Genomic DNA, 13110 nt, shown 5'->3' with positions numbered 1-13110 from the left:
GACAATCAAAGATTGTTTATCAATTTTTAGTTTGCTTTTTATATACATAATATACTGTGGGCGTGATTTTGTGGGTTTTAATTTGTTTTTTTTCACAGTTTTAAATATTTTAGTTATTTACCTTAGTTTGAGCCCTTACATAAAGAACTGATTCTGTCAACTAAACGGATGAGTGAGGTAGCATAGGACCCAGAGCGTCGAGGCTATACAGTTGTGGGCATTGGACCTGAGGAATCTGGTTTGACTATCTTGTCTTTGAATATGTGGGTCATAGGTATGTTATGAGAATTACATGTAATAGGTTATATGATAAGTGTCTTAATTGATTATTTTGCTATTAGATTTTACAGCTTTAATACTAAGAGCCAGTAAATAGGCCAATCTTTTTAATGTTATCACCATTTTAACATTGGGGTTTGCATTTGCCTACTTGGATCATAGGTTTGTTCTAAATCAATGGCTTTCAACCTTCCTAATGTTGCAGCCCTTTAATACAGTTCTCCTCTTGTGCTGACCCCCAACCATAACATTATTTTTGTTACTACCTCATGCGTGTGATTTTGCTGCCCTTATGAATCATAATGTTAGTATTTTTTGAGACAGAGGTTTGTTTGAGGTTGAGAACAGCCGTTTTAAATGGTTGGTTTGGGGGCTGACTGGAGACAGAGGGCTGAAGTGGGTTCAGCTGCATGCAGAAGCTCTCCAAAGATGCTCCGTAATGTCCTCATTGGTTTCTCCTTGTGATAGTCCCCCATTGCAATTCCGGCCTTTGGTTAGAGGGCATATGCAAATTCTGTTAATTTATTTCTATCCATTCATTTACAGACTTCTGAATTACATGTCTACAGAGATAAAAGCCAGAGCTTTTCATAACTTTATCTCATTTCGGAGAATTATATGTATATGGACCTATCTCAGTATGTGTGTCATATCTTCCGGAGAGATAGCTATGTGGCCTCTAAGTAATTGGGGCTTTGGTACTGTCCCATTTCCCAGGTTTTTAGTCCTTCTCCAGCGTAGGCTCTGGTGATGAACCTCAAACGCAGTAAGAATGAGCTTGAAAGAGAAGGCAAGACGCTGGGGCCAGCAGGACTGGGCCAGGGAGGAGTCAAATGATGACAGGTTTTGGGGTTCAGGCTGTAACATTCGTTCTTAATTATTAGATAATGCTTCAACCACACCCACTGCATGGTTAACACCATTTCGTGGCTGTGCTTTTCTGGATTCATAGTAATATTCTGAGAGCATTGTAAGTCTCCTTTTCTTTCCATGAACATATTTAATAGGGAACTGTATTGAACGTGTGAGGAAGTAAACGACAGATGTCGTGGGGAAGCAAAGGTGGGATGCCATTACAGTTGTTAATTGTCTCATGTGCATAGCTTGCCTTACATCTCAGAAATTCCTATTATTCTTTCTTTCTCTTCTGTCCTCTTACCTTTTCCCCCCTTTCTGTTAGTTGTATGAATGGACATTTTTATCAGTATTGCTGGCCTCAACTCCATGTCTGACATAGTTAATTTTCTTAGCCTCCCTTTTCCAAAACTGGCGTTTCATGAGAAGAAGGGTCTGAAGAAAAAGTGATATTCTTCCACTTCATCCAGAAAAGACTCTCAAAGACCTGCTATGGAGCATCCTGGAAGTAGAAAGATAAAAGTTTGCACTTTATATACCTTTATTAATTAGTGAACAATCCAGGTTAAAAATAACCAAATGAGCTGAAGTGAACACTGTAGTAATGATGTCTGTGAAGTTCTCCAAGGCCACAGCCCTTCGCTGATGAAGTTGAGGAAAGCTTCAAACTTTCATAGCATCAGATCTGAGAATGAGAAGAGAGACAAAGTCCATATATCTGACAGCTGACAGACTGTATGTCCCATGCAGAGAAGAGGTGTGTAGGCATCAAAGGAAATTAGCAGATATTTCAAGTTAATTGAAAGAGCAACAGAAAGCAAGGCTGAAGTATCAGGTTGGGAGGCAAAAGCACTGTATGCTGTGCCAGCCTGTGAATGTCATGGTTTAATCGATAAGAAGCCACTGGGTGATTAAAATCAGTGTCCACCAAAGGGAAGCATCATCAATGTGGAGAAAGGTTTGATGTCTCCCTGGGTCATCGGAAAGTATAAGCAGACTGGTCCCAGTGATCCAATGAAAGGAGGCAAAGACTGTCAAGACAAGGAAGTAGGGTGGAGTTCTGAAGGCATATTTAGGAAGAGAATTAAATGCTCTTATAAATATCAGTTGAATGGAAAGAAAATGAAGTTTTCTTAGAATTTGAAATTTGAAGTATTTTTGATAAAAAGAAGCAGTGTTGGGAATACTCTTATTGATCTACATTTTGGTTTATTCGTGTGATGAAATATGATATGAAAAGTTAAATACACTTTTATCCGCCATATTACTTCAAATAAAATAAAAAAAGATGAAGATGCTGAGTTATGGAATTTGCTCCAACAAATGAAGCTGTTATCATATATATATATATCAAATGTATGTGTGTGTGTATATATATATACATACACACACACACCTTTGGTCTGGATAAATCTCTTGTCATGTAATTAACACAATTGAGACATGAACTACCTAGAAAATTTGCTTTGAATTCTAAATAGTATAGATCCAGAAACAATATGTTAAGTTGCACCACATTTATGAAGGCAAAATCTCAGATTATGTAATTAAGGAAAAAAGTGTCAGGTCTTTTCCCCAATGAATTTACAAGGCTGTCGAGACGTTATATACGATGGCAGTATTCAAAATATGTCTACAAAAATATTATAGCGCAGTCCAGGCATTCTCTAAAGCAAAACCTCTCAGGATTAGCATTATGACCTGATAGAGATGCACAGCAAATATTGCCTCCAACCGTGGTGTCGTCGATTCCCTGCCTGTAAAATGAAGAGCACCTGCCTCCTGAGTATCGTGCAGACTGTTAAATGTAAAGCCTTGAAGTAGTGCTTACTACCAAGTTTCTGTCCGTCAGTATCGCTGCCAGGGTGGCAGAAAGTTGGTCTTTTGGCATGAGGAGCTGTTGTGAAATAGAGAATAGAACAAGCTCTGTTATAGTCATTGTTTTCAGTTCACATGAGCTTCATTGAACTTGAGACAAGTCATCTGAACTGAGGTGGATGTGGTGTGGGAGAGTCCCCACCCAGGTTTCATTTTGAGTGTTAGGTGTGTGCAGATATGAAAATTCAGTGTAAAACCTAAAGCAAAACTGCCGCTCTTTAGACTACTCATTTCAGAACCAATTAGCATGTTCAACTTGCAGGGCAAACCCCATCGACTAGTTTTACTGCCTTTGGGGCAAATTTTACAACAATTTTTTGCCTGCCAATATTTTCCGTTTTGTGTCTAGGCCCGTGATATGTATGTTCTTTGGTTCACACGTGGACTACTTTGTAGTTTGGTAGCTTGTTTTGGTTTTTGGAACAGACTCCTGGTACCTGTCCCAGGCTAACATCCAACTTATGGCACTTCTCCTGCCTGAGCTTCCTAAGAACTGGGGTTACAGGCATGAGCCGCCATGCCCAGCATGTCATTATTTTATTACGGTAGTAAGTGCTTATGAATTTACTACTGAAAACACAAGGTCATAATCTTCATCCCACCGCCTCTTTCCTTGCCATGCCAATGCGATTACTTCAGCCTCCCGCCTCCTGGCTTTCTTAGTTGAGGTCTGTGATCAACTTGGTATTGTTTTTTCTTAACCCGTTTTCTTAAAAAATTTTGATTTTTCTTCCAAGTTATTTATAGTTGTTAAAAGATCACATAATATCTTATGTGATCCTTTGGGAGAAATTTTTCTCTCGATAGTATCATAAACAGTATACGTGCTTAATGCCCTTATTTCTCATTCTCGCCTTGCCTTTCTTTTCCACGCTGGCTGACATCCAACAGTTAGAGAATTCCTTGTTATTCAGAGCCAGAGGGTGCCTTCTTAAATGTAGATTAAAGTTTAACTTCTCCTGGTGTACCCACTAAGTTACCCAGACATTCATTGTTGATTTTTTAAAAATGACCGAGTGAAGAATGGCTTCTTGGTGATCTCTTTCATTTAAGATCAGCAACATGTATTGATAATCAATAAGTCATGTGACATGTGTTTTCATTCCAGCTTTGCTTTAAAATTTTTGCTGTCCATCAGCGGGTTTCCCCCCTTGGAGACTAGAGCGCACTGGGTTTCATGCAGTAGGTCTGTCCTCTACAAATAAAAGGACCTGCATGAATCACTCAACAGTGGATGCTGAATGAGGAAAGAGCACCCAGGAGGTGTAAGAACCTCTGGTCCTTCCTCTGATCTGTGTGGAATGTTGCCCTCTTCGTAGCTAAATATCCTGGACAGGATTCTTACTGAAAAGTGACTTTTCTGAGTCCCTTGTCTACCCTAGCAATGTCCATATTGAGGCCAGGAGCAGCCGAGACAAGCACGGTGAGTGGAGCCATGAAATGAGTTAGAGCAGCAGTTCCGAGAACCAGAGAGCCAGGTTGGAAATGGGTTCCTTCATCATCCTCCTCGAGAGCTGTCTTTAGAGATGAACCACAGCCTGGAAGCTCCTACAGTTAACTCTGCACAGACAAGCGCAGAACCGGACCCCCTGCGTGAGGGACCCAGTGCAGGTGGTTATGCTGCCAGGAAGGCTGAGGCCTCATCAAATAGAAGGCCGGCTGCAGGAAAGCACCCAGGGAAAAGTCATCAATACCCAACCGCTGCTGAGCCTTCCTCCAAAACAGGGTGACAGATGTAAATTATTTTAGAAAATTAAAGTCAAAGTCTTGGTAATAGTGCAGTCTAAAGAATTACCAACTTTAATCTACACTACACATACTTCAGAGGAATAAAATGAAGAAAAAGAATCAGATGAACATGTTGGTCACCAGCAGTGGTAACAGTTTGTGTCACTGATCTGAGAGGGATTCATAAAAATAAACTGTGTGTATGTGTGTGTGTGTGTGTGTGTGTGTGTGTGTGGTACTAAACAATATTCTTTAATACTGTGTATTTTCATTTCCTTTTATCTGAGTAGACAAAGTTATCTTATGTAACACATATCAGGATAGCATACATATCTGTGTCTCTCAAATGTTGAAGAATTCACCAGATTGCCTTCTTATTTGGTTTTATGTAGTACCGCCCATGGAAGATTGTAAGGAACAAGAGCCTATTATGGACAACAATATTTCTCTGGTGCCTTTTGAGAGACCTGCTGTCATAGAGAAGCTCACGGCAAACATGGGAAAGCGCAAAAGCTCCACTCCACAGAAGTTTGTGGGTAAGCAGCACAGACGGATGATTTGGTTCTGTACCTGGGGACGGCGATGGAAAGAGACAGTTCCATGCATCAGACATGAGTGGTGTGTTCCATGATGTGAGAACAACCATGTCTTTGCTACATCATTCTCTCCCGCTCTATGACCTACCATGTGCGGTGTGCATGCACACTGCGTGTGCACAGGCTTAGGCCTATGGGAAAGTATTAAAGGATGATTGCTAGATAGTAAGCACCATCTCAGCATGCAGTGATATGTAAAGTGAGATCATGTGTTAAAGCTAACGTCAATTTAATTCATACTGAGTAAGAGATGGGATCTACACTATTGGCCACATTTGTGGTATCTTTTCATTTCTATTACTGTCAGCTTTTTTGACTATTTTAATTTCTAATGTTAAGTCTCTGAATATTTGATCTAGAATTCAAAGGCATTTTAGGTGTTTCCAAACTTTGCCATCAGAAGTTAATGTAGCAGTGCCATCTAAGACATGGATCTGTACTCTGTGTTTTGATCCTTATTTTTAATCCAGCCTTTGATTTTTGAGCTGAAAAATCATATATTTATGTGGATATTATTATTCATTTCCAAGTCTTTCGATATTCCCTGGTGTTCCCAGTGTTGGCATCTGTCTTTTTCTATGCAGTATTTTGGGGGTCACCTTTTAAGAAGAGGGCCTTGCATTTTTTTAAAGAATGTATGGATGATAGAGTTTCAGTGGGAAGTGTTATTAAAGAATTATTATTGTTGTACATGTAAAATCTTCTTATAGTGATACGGTTTTAAAATAGAGGTAAAACTAGTAAAAAAGATTCTCAGCTTCTAACACCAGAGAGCAGGGTAAGAGAGAGACTCTAAATTGTACCGAGTACAGCTTTTCATCCCGTTCCCCTTTAATGGTATTTATGAATGGAAGAGAGGTGGCAGTTCACTTACTTATTTTATCTTTTGTTTTATTTAGGCTCTATTTAGGCAATTTTTCTTTTGTATTTTTTAGACCATGTCTCATCTTGCGGCACTCTCATCCACAGCAATCCTCCTGCTCCGCCCACTGCATGCTACTGTTGCAAGCAGGAGATACCATGCCGAACCCTGCATTTAGTTTAGAAAGAGATTCCTTTGTGAGGGATATTCATATCTAACCGACTACTGATGTAGTTGGAAAGAACAAGCTACTATTATTTCTAACTTCTGAATTTATTTAGCCAATTTTTTGTCACAGTTTTTTGTTTCCTTTGACTCAGAAATGCTACCTTTTGTTTGTTTGCTTTTCTTTTCTTTCTTTCTTTCTTTTTTTTTGTTTTTGTTTTTTGAGACAGGATGTATTTTTAGCCCTTGATGCCTGAAACTTGTGTGTAGAGCAGGCTGGCCTTGAACTCAGAGATCCATCTGCTTCTCCCTTCCAAGTGTTGGAATTCCTTAAAAGAGAAAATTTTATAAAACCACAATATGATTTTAAAATAACATTATATTTTTATTTAAACTTGATTTTTTGTTTTTTTTAATTTGGAATATATTCTGGTAATATGCAGCAAACAATAGCTTCATCAATTGAGTAACTCTCTATTTGACTGCTCTTAAAATGGAAATTTTCATCATTTAAACTTAGCATGAACCCTTTTCGCATGCCCCTCAGTTAAACACTGCTGTCTGACCTACTGCATTCTCCAGGCGGTGATTCCTGACCTTCTGTCTGTCTGTCTCTTCTACCCTACTTTACACAGCTGAGATTCACACTTCATCCCTTTTACCACAGCCTGCCAGTATTTTTGACTCTCTTGCCATGTCCTACTCCTCCTGGGGACATCTCACTGTCCCATGAGTTGAGCACAGCATCTTTTCCACACTCTGTCTCAGCTGCCAGTAAATATTTCTGGCAAAATTCCTGTGAATGACTGCCACTATAGGTAAATGTGCAATTGATCTGAAATACCAGATTGGCCACCGAAGGATGTAATGACATTCTTTCAACATATCCTGAAGAGTCTTCTCTCCTACTCCCACATGTCTCTACTGTCCACACACTCCGTATGTCTGTCCTTGAAAGTCTTATGTCTATAGTCAGAGGGAGCAAATGAGATGATTGCATTATACCATCACCAATGCTCTAGGTTTGTGGGCACCCATGTAAATACCGCATGTCTTTGGCCTCTTTTAGTGAAAGCAGCATCCCTCTCTCTGATTGAGGTTAATTCCTGGATTTTGTGCTCCTTAGTTCTCTGTCCTATCCTCATTTTATTTCCATCTTTCTCACTTTGCTATCTGGACTTGAAGGGCAATTCTGTTAACTTCAGCCCAAGTCTCCATCTGCTTTCTCCTCTTCAAAGATGGAATTCTTAGTGCCTCCTTCCCATGCTTTCCTTTGTTCTATTCCTTTTCCGGAGCATGCAACCTGGCTTTCTTGCCTAGGTTCCCCTGAAAGTATTCTCTTAGAGGCTGCAACCCATTTGCATGATTCTGAATTCAATGAGTCCCATGGAGGCAGTGTCCAACACACACATCCTAAGAGCGCCTGCCACTGTTGAAATCTTAAACCCATCTGAAAAACACTCTTCCCTTGGATTCTAGAACATTTGTCTTTCTCCTTTTCTTCCAGCTTCTCTGTTCTTCCTCACTGAACTGTCCACATGTATAGAATTCTAAAGAGTCCCCACTAGACTCGGGACTGAGTACATAACTGCCCTATGGAAGACCCATTCTTGGTTTTTTTCATTTTCAAAACCACACACACATACATGAATGCACACACGCACACACTCATAGGTGCCCCTATCTGTACATACAAGTTCTTTGCCTATTGAACCATACAGATAACATGTAGAGAATCAGATGTTTTTAGGGATCGGCCTAGGCACGTGCTCTCCATAGCACTGCTGGTGCATAGGATGTACAGACCCTAGAAACTCACCCAGAAGCTGTTGTTGGAGGATTCTGGGGTCCTTATACAGTGAAGAGTGAAGCTTTCATTCTCTGGCCTTATGAAATCCTCGTTCCATGAGAAACAGGGCCAGTGTTCTAGATACACTGCAAAGTGTGAGAATCCAGCTTGGCTCTGACTGTTGACACAAAAGATTTTCCCCAGCACTCTTCTTGACCTTTTCTTCAGTTTACCCACATCTGAGTGATGCTATCAACTGTCATGCTTCTAGAGCTGCCCTCTACCAACCGAGGCTGACGCGTTTGTATCTCCCACCCAGATACTTCTTCTGAGTACTTACCAGATGTACCTGTTCTTCATCTTGATCTTTAAACCGAAGCTATCCCCTTTTCCATCTTGCTATCACCCACTCCGTTTCCCAAGACTGAAAACTCACCTTCATGCTTCCTGCTTCTCATTATCTCTGCCTAGAGAATCACAAAGGCCTAGCTAGCAGCAGCACACGCAAAGGCACTGCCCGTTCCGTCAACCTTTCTCCATTTGTCCCATCACTGCTCTAGCCCAGGCCTCTCACGACAGCAGCTTTCTGAATCCTCTTGTTGAGTGAGGTGGTGGCGCACACCTTTAATCCCAGCACTCGGGAGGCAGAGGCAGGTGAATCTCTGTGAGTTCTGTGTTAACCTGGTCTACAAGAGCTAGTTCCAGGACAGACTCCAAAGCTACAGAGAAACTCTTGAAAAACAAATGAACAAGAGAGAGAAAGAGAGTAAATATTAAAGGAGAAACAATATACTTCAAACAAGAAAAGGATTTTGAAAAGTCACCAATCCCAAAAAACAAAACTTGAATTCTTTTCAACTTTGTGAACAAGTGTTTTTAGAAACAATTCTTAATACATTTTAATTACATTTATTTTATCAGCTTTTAAATCACTTTAATAATGATTGTTTGCATTCTACTGACTGATGTATATTAACTCGATAGCTTTTCTCTTCTAAAGTAATAGTTAAATCAGCCAAATTATTCCTCCTCGAGTAAAACAGCACAGTCTATGACCACATCCCTTCTGCTCTCCTGGGCTTTGTAGTTCATTCCTGTGTTTGAGATATGCAGAAATGGGCACAGTCTCTGATTCATTTTGACCTGGAATTTATTCTTTCTCCTAAAATCTTGAGTGTCATGCAAATGAAATTTTAAGAAAAGTTAAAATTTAAGTAAAAAGCTATCAGGCTGGGCATTTCCGGGACGGCATTAGAGCAAGTGCAAATGGCTCATTACCAATTTCTTTAGCATTGTCACAGTACCTGTGCATCTTGAAAGAACGGAAATGCCCAAACACTTGACCTGTGTAAAACAGACCAAGTGTTTAGTTAACTTTTACCTTTTTATGTTTTTAATTCAACCACTAATTTTGTTGTGTTTTCTCCTTTTCTCTTTCCGATTTTTTTTTAATTTTAGGGGAAAAGCTGATGCGGTTCAGCTACCCAGATATTCATTTTGATATGAACTTAACGTATGAGAAGGAGGCTGAGCTGATGCAGTCTCACATGATGGACCAAGCCATCAACAATGCAATCACCTACCTTGGAGCTGAGGCCCTTCACCCTCTGATGCAGCATGCACCAAGCACAATCGCCGAGGTGGCCCCAGTTCTAAGCTCAGCTTATTCTCAGGTCTATCATCCAAGCAGGATAGAAAGACCCGTTAGCAGGGAGACGTCTGACAGTCACGAAAACAACATGGATGGCCCCATCTCTCTCATCAGACCAAAGAGTCGACCCCAGGAAAGAGAGGCCTCTCCCAGCAATAGTTGCCTCGATTCTACTGACTCAGAAAGCAGCCATGATGACCACCAGTCCTACCAAGGAAACCCTGCCTTAAACCCCAAGAGGAAGCAAAGCCCACCTTACATGAAGGAGGATGTCAAGGCCTTGGATGCTACCAAGGCCACCAAGGGCTCTCTGAAGGACATCTATAAGGTTTTCAATGGAGAAGGAGAACAGATAAGGGCCTTCAAGTGTGAGCACTGCCGAGTCCTTTTCCTAGACCATGTCATGTACACCATTCACATGGGTTGCCATGGCTACCGGGACCCACTGGAATGCAACATCTGTGGCTACAGAAGCCAGGACCGTTATGAGTTTTCATCACACATTGTTCGAGGGGAGCACACATTCCACTAGGCCTTTTCATTCCAAAGGGGACCCCCATGAAGAACTGCACATGAAGAGATACTGCACTTACAACCCCACCTTCCCTCTGAGGGTGACCTTCTTTCTCCTTAAATACTGTCACTGTCCTTGATTCTTATTTTGTGGACAAAATGTCATTTGCTCTGCCTGATTATAGTAAGAAAGAAACCTGAGGAAAGGGATGAGATGCTCACTGGTAACCTGGCTTGTTTATTTTGTGGGTGTTTAAAGCAGTCTATTTCTGCTATGCGTTCAGATTAAGGCCTGTCCTGCTTTGGGAAATCCTTTGGTTCATAGAGATTCACCTAAAATAGTCTGGTTTGCCCTTGATGTTCAGGATCATGATGGAAGGTGGGGAAATTGAGAGTTTTCTGGATAGGACTCTGGTGATTTGAAATGCTCTAAGTAATTTTACTCTCCAAGATGTTTCAAAATGTAAGCCTGTTTTATTTTCTGTTCGTAGAGATGATGGAACACAAACACATTGTTTTTCCCAATAACTCCTAGGATGAGTTGAATTGTTGTGGGTTCTGTGTTTACCTCCCCTACGGAATTTATAATTCAGTATGTATTACACTGTATCATATAGTAAAACTTTTAAACTACAGGTAGTTAGGGGCCACTGTGATACACCTGAGGTCCTTTAATCTTATTTTTCTAAACTTGTGCACTGTTTTTCCATAGTTTTGATGACTGGCATTTTATAGACACCTTGGCAGCCTTACTTTTAACACCTGTAACAAATAGTATTTTTATGTAGTTTTCAGAATAACATATGGTCGGTCCGAGAGTGGGTAGGAGGCAGTCAGCAGTTTCCAGGAAGATTTCTGTTTTTCACAATTTGGGATTTTCTTTTAAATTGTACTGTGACAGCAGCCTAATATCCGTTTTTGTTTCTAAAGATGTGTTACGATTGTCACTTTCTCCACACTTAATCAGTGTTAACTGGTCAGCAGAAAAGTGTAATTAGGCTAACAGTAGGGGAAATCCCACTCTGAGAACCCTCGCCTGGTATTTTTCTTCAAGCTGTGACCACTCAGTGTTCCGTTCATAGTCCATTCCTCTCTGACGCTTGGAATAGAAGGTCTAAAGAAGCCTGGCTCCTTCTTTCAAAATCTTGGAGCAACTACTAATTGGACCTGAATGTGGTCATTTGAATACTGGAAGGTCATTTATGAGCTAGGGCTCTTTACTCCACCATTTCTTCAGTAATAACAGTTACTACCTTTGCTGCGGACAAAAGGGAACTTCTTTGTAACCTGAATATCACACCGCAGGTCAAACTAAAGAACAACAAAGTTTTCTTTTACCCTTCCTGGAGTTGAGAATGGGACAGGTGAAAGTCCTGCACTTAAAAAAAAAAAATTAGAAATTCAACTCTATAAATCCTTGTCAGAAATTAATCTCAATCCCTTAGTAGATTCTCTGTCTTCTCTTTATTTGCACAAGGCATATACTTCCATATGTGGAGGTTTTAAGTTGATCTCTGTGAGTGCCTGGCTTTTTCTCTGGAGTTCATTGGCATTTGTGGGTGGGATTGGAGCACACTATCCTAAGTCATTTGGGGAAATGCATTTGGCAGACATAACTCACTGCTTGTGTTTGAGGAAAACAGTCTGACCATGACTGGATTATCTGATAGTCATTTATGAACGGGGAAGGTCCGATACACAGTAATAGTTGCTCGAGCAGACCCTTGAATAGGGTGCTGAAACCTTGCAACTGCATTGTGCCGTGGGTAGTATCGAGACTAGAGAATGAGGCACCAATGAGCCGTGTTCTCATCCGTTCTCTTAAGCCACCTTAGCTCTAACATAGGTAGGTTTAGGTGGGAAGGTTCTGACTGAGCTCTTTCACTAGCCCTATCTTGGTTATTTCTGGAGAAATGTCCAGAGGATTCCTTTACATGTAAGAGAACACACCCAAACAAAGATAGAGCTAATGCCGGATGTTGGGTTTTTCATATTTTGTTGTCATCCCTTGGTAATTTGTGAAAACACAGCTTACTCAGGGACAAAGGGTCTTCTCAAGACTCCCTTTCCCCACTTACTCTGTACACTCTCTCACGAATTATGATGGAAATGCCATTTCTGTGTGAGGGAGGTACATAATGATAAGGCTCATGATTTTTTGTTTTTATTGCAATTTAACAAAGCTTTTGGATGCCTGTCCAAGTGTTCGTAATTTTGGCTGTGTGAATTTCTGCTGGCATCCTTTATCAATTTTCTTCATTCTCTCTCCTTATACCTATTGTATTAAGAACCATGCATCTCCCTCTGCCCTAGGACTGAGCTGAATTTAAGTGTACATAAAGATTTGTGGACCCCCCTATGAAGATGGCACTAACATACTCTCTACCTTTCTAATTTTATCTTGTTGGAAAACCTGATTTATTCAAAGAAATTAGCTATGACAGGATGTTTGCTATGCAGATACACTAGCAGTTTTCTTAAAGATACATAACACAAGGTACAGGAAAAGGCATAGATGGCCTCATAGGGACAAATGAGGACAAGGTGATCTCAGAATTGTATGTCATAGTGAATTTTGTGGACATAATGCTGTCTGAGGGACTCTCAATGACGTTTCCACCAAAGAGAACAGGTGACATGGTAGTGCCTAAAAATAAGTGAGGGGGTCAGATACCAAATACATCAACTTTGCAGAGCAGTTACAAGCCCAGTTTATTTAAGCAAGATTTTGCAATTCAAAGAGTATTTGAGGGGTGTGAAAGTGGGTTATCATCTGTGTTTTCCAGTTGGGCAG

The 13110-nt window shown here is 40.5% G+C and overlaps 1 protein-coding gene across 2 annotated transcripts in view; it reads left to right on the top strand.

Annotated features, from left to right (window-relative positions):
- Ikzf2 (IKAROS family zinc finger 2) overlaps positions 1 to 11574 on the top strand; it is a 137872-nt gene extending 126298 nt beyond the window's left edge. For both annotated transcript variants that reach the window (XM_041631942.1, XM_041631943.1), the window contains exons 7-8: positions 5133 to 5276; positions 9611 to 11574. In XM_041631942.1, the coding sequence (XP_041487876.1) occupies positions 5133 to 5276; positions 9611 to 10335 (869 nt within the window). In that variant the 3' untranslated portion in view covers positions 10336 to 11574. The remainder of the gene's footprint in view (positions 1 to 5132; positions 5277 to 9610) is intronic.
- The last annotated feature ends 1536 nt before the right edge of the window (positions 11575 to 13110 follow it).

Source organism: Microtus oregoni, unplaced genomic scaffold, assembly GCF_018167655.1.
Source record: "Microtus oregoni isolate MIOR12 unplaced genomic scaffold, Mior012 000038F_ref0000394, whole genome shotgun sequence".
NCBI lineage: Eukaryota > Metazoa > Chordata > Mammalia > Rodentia > Cricetidae > Microtus > Microtus oregoni.
Note: the sequence above shows the minus strand (reverse complement) of the source record. Positions and strands in the feature narration are given on the sequence as shown.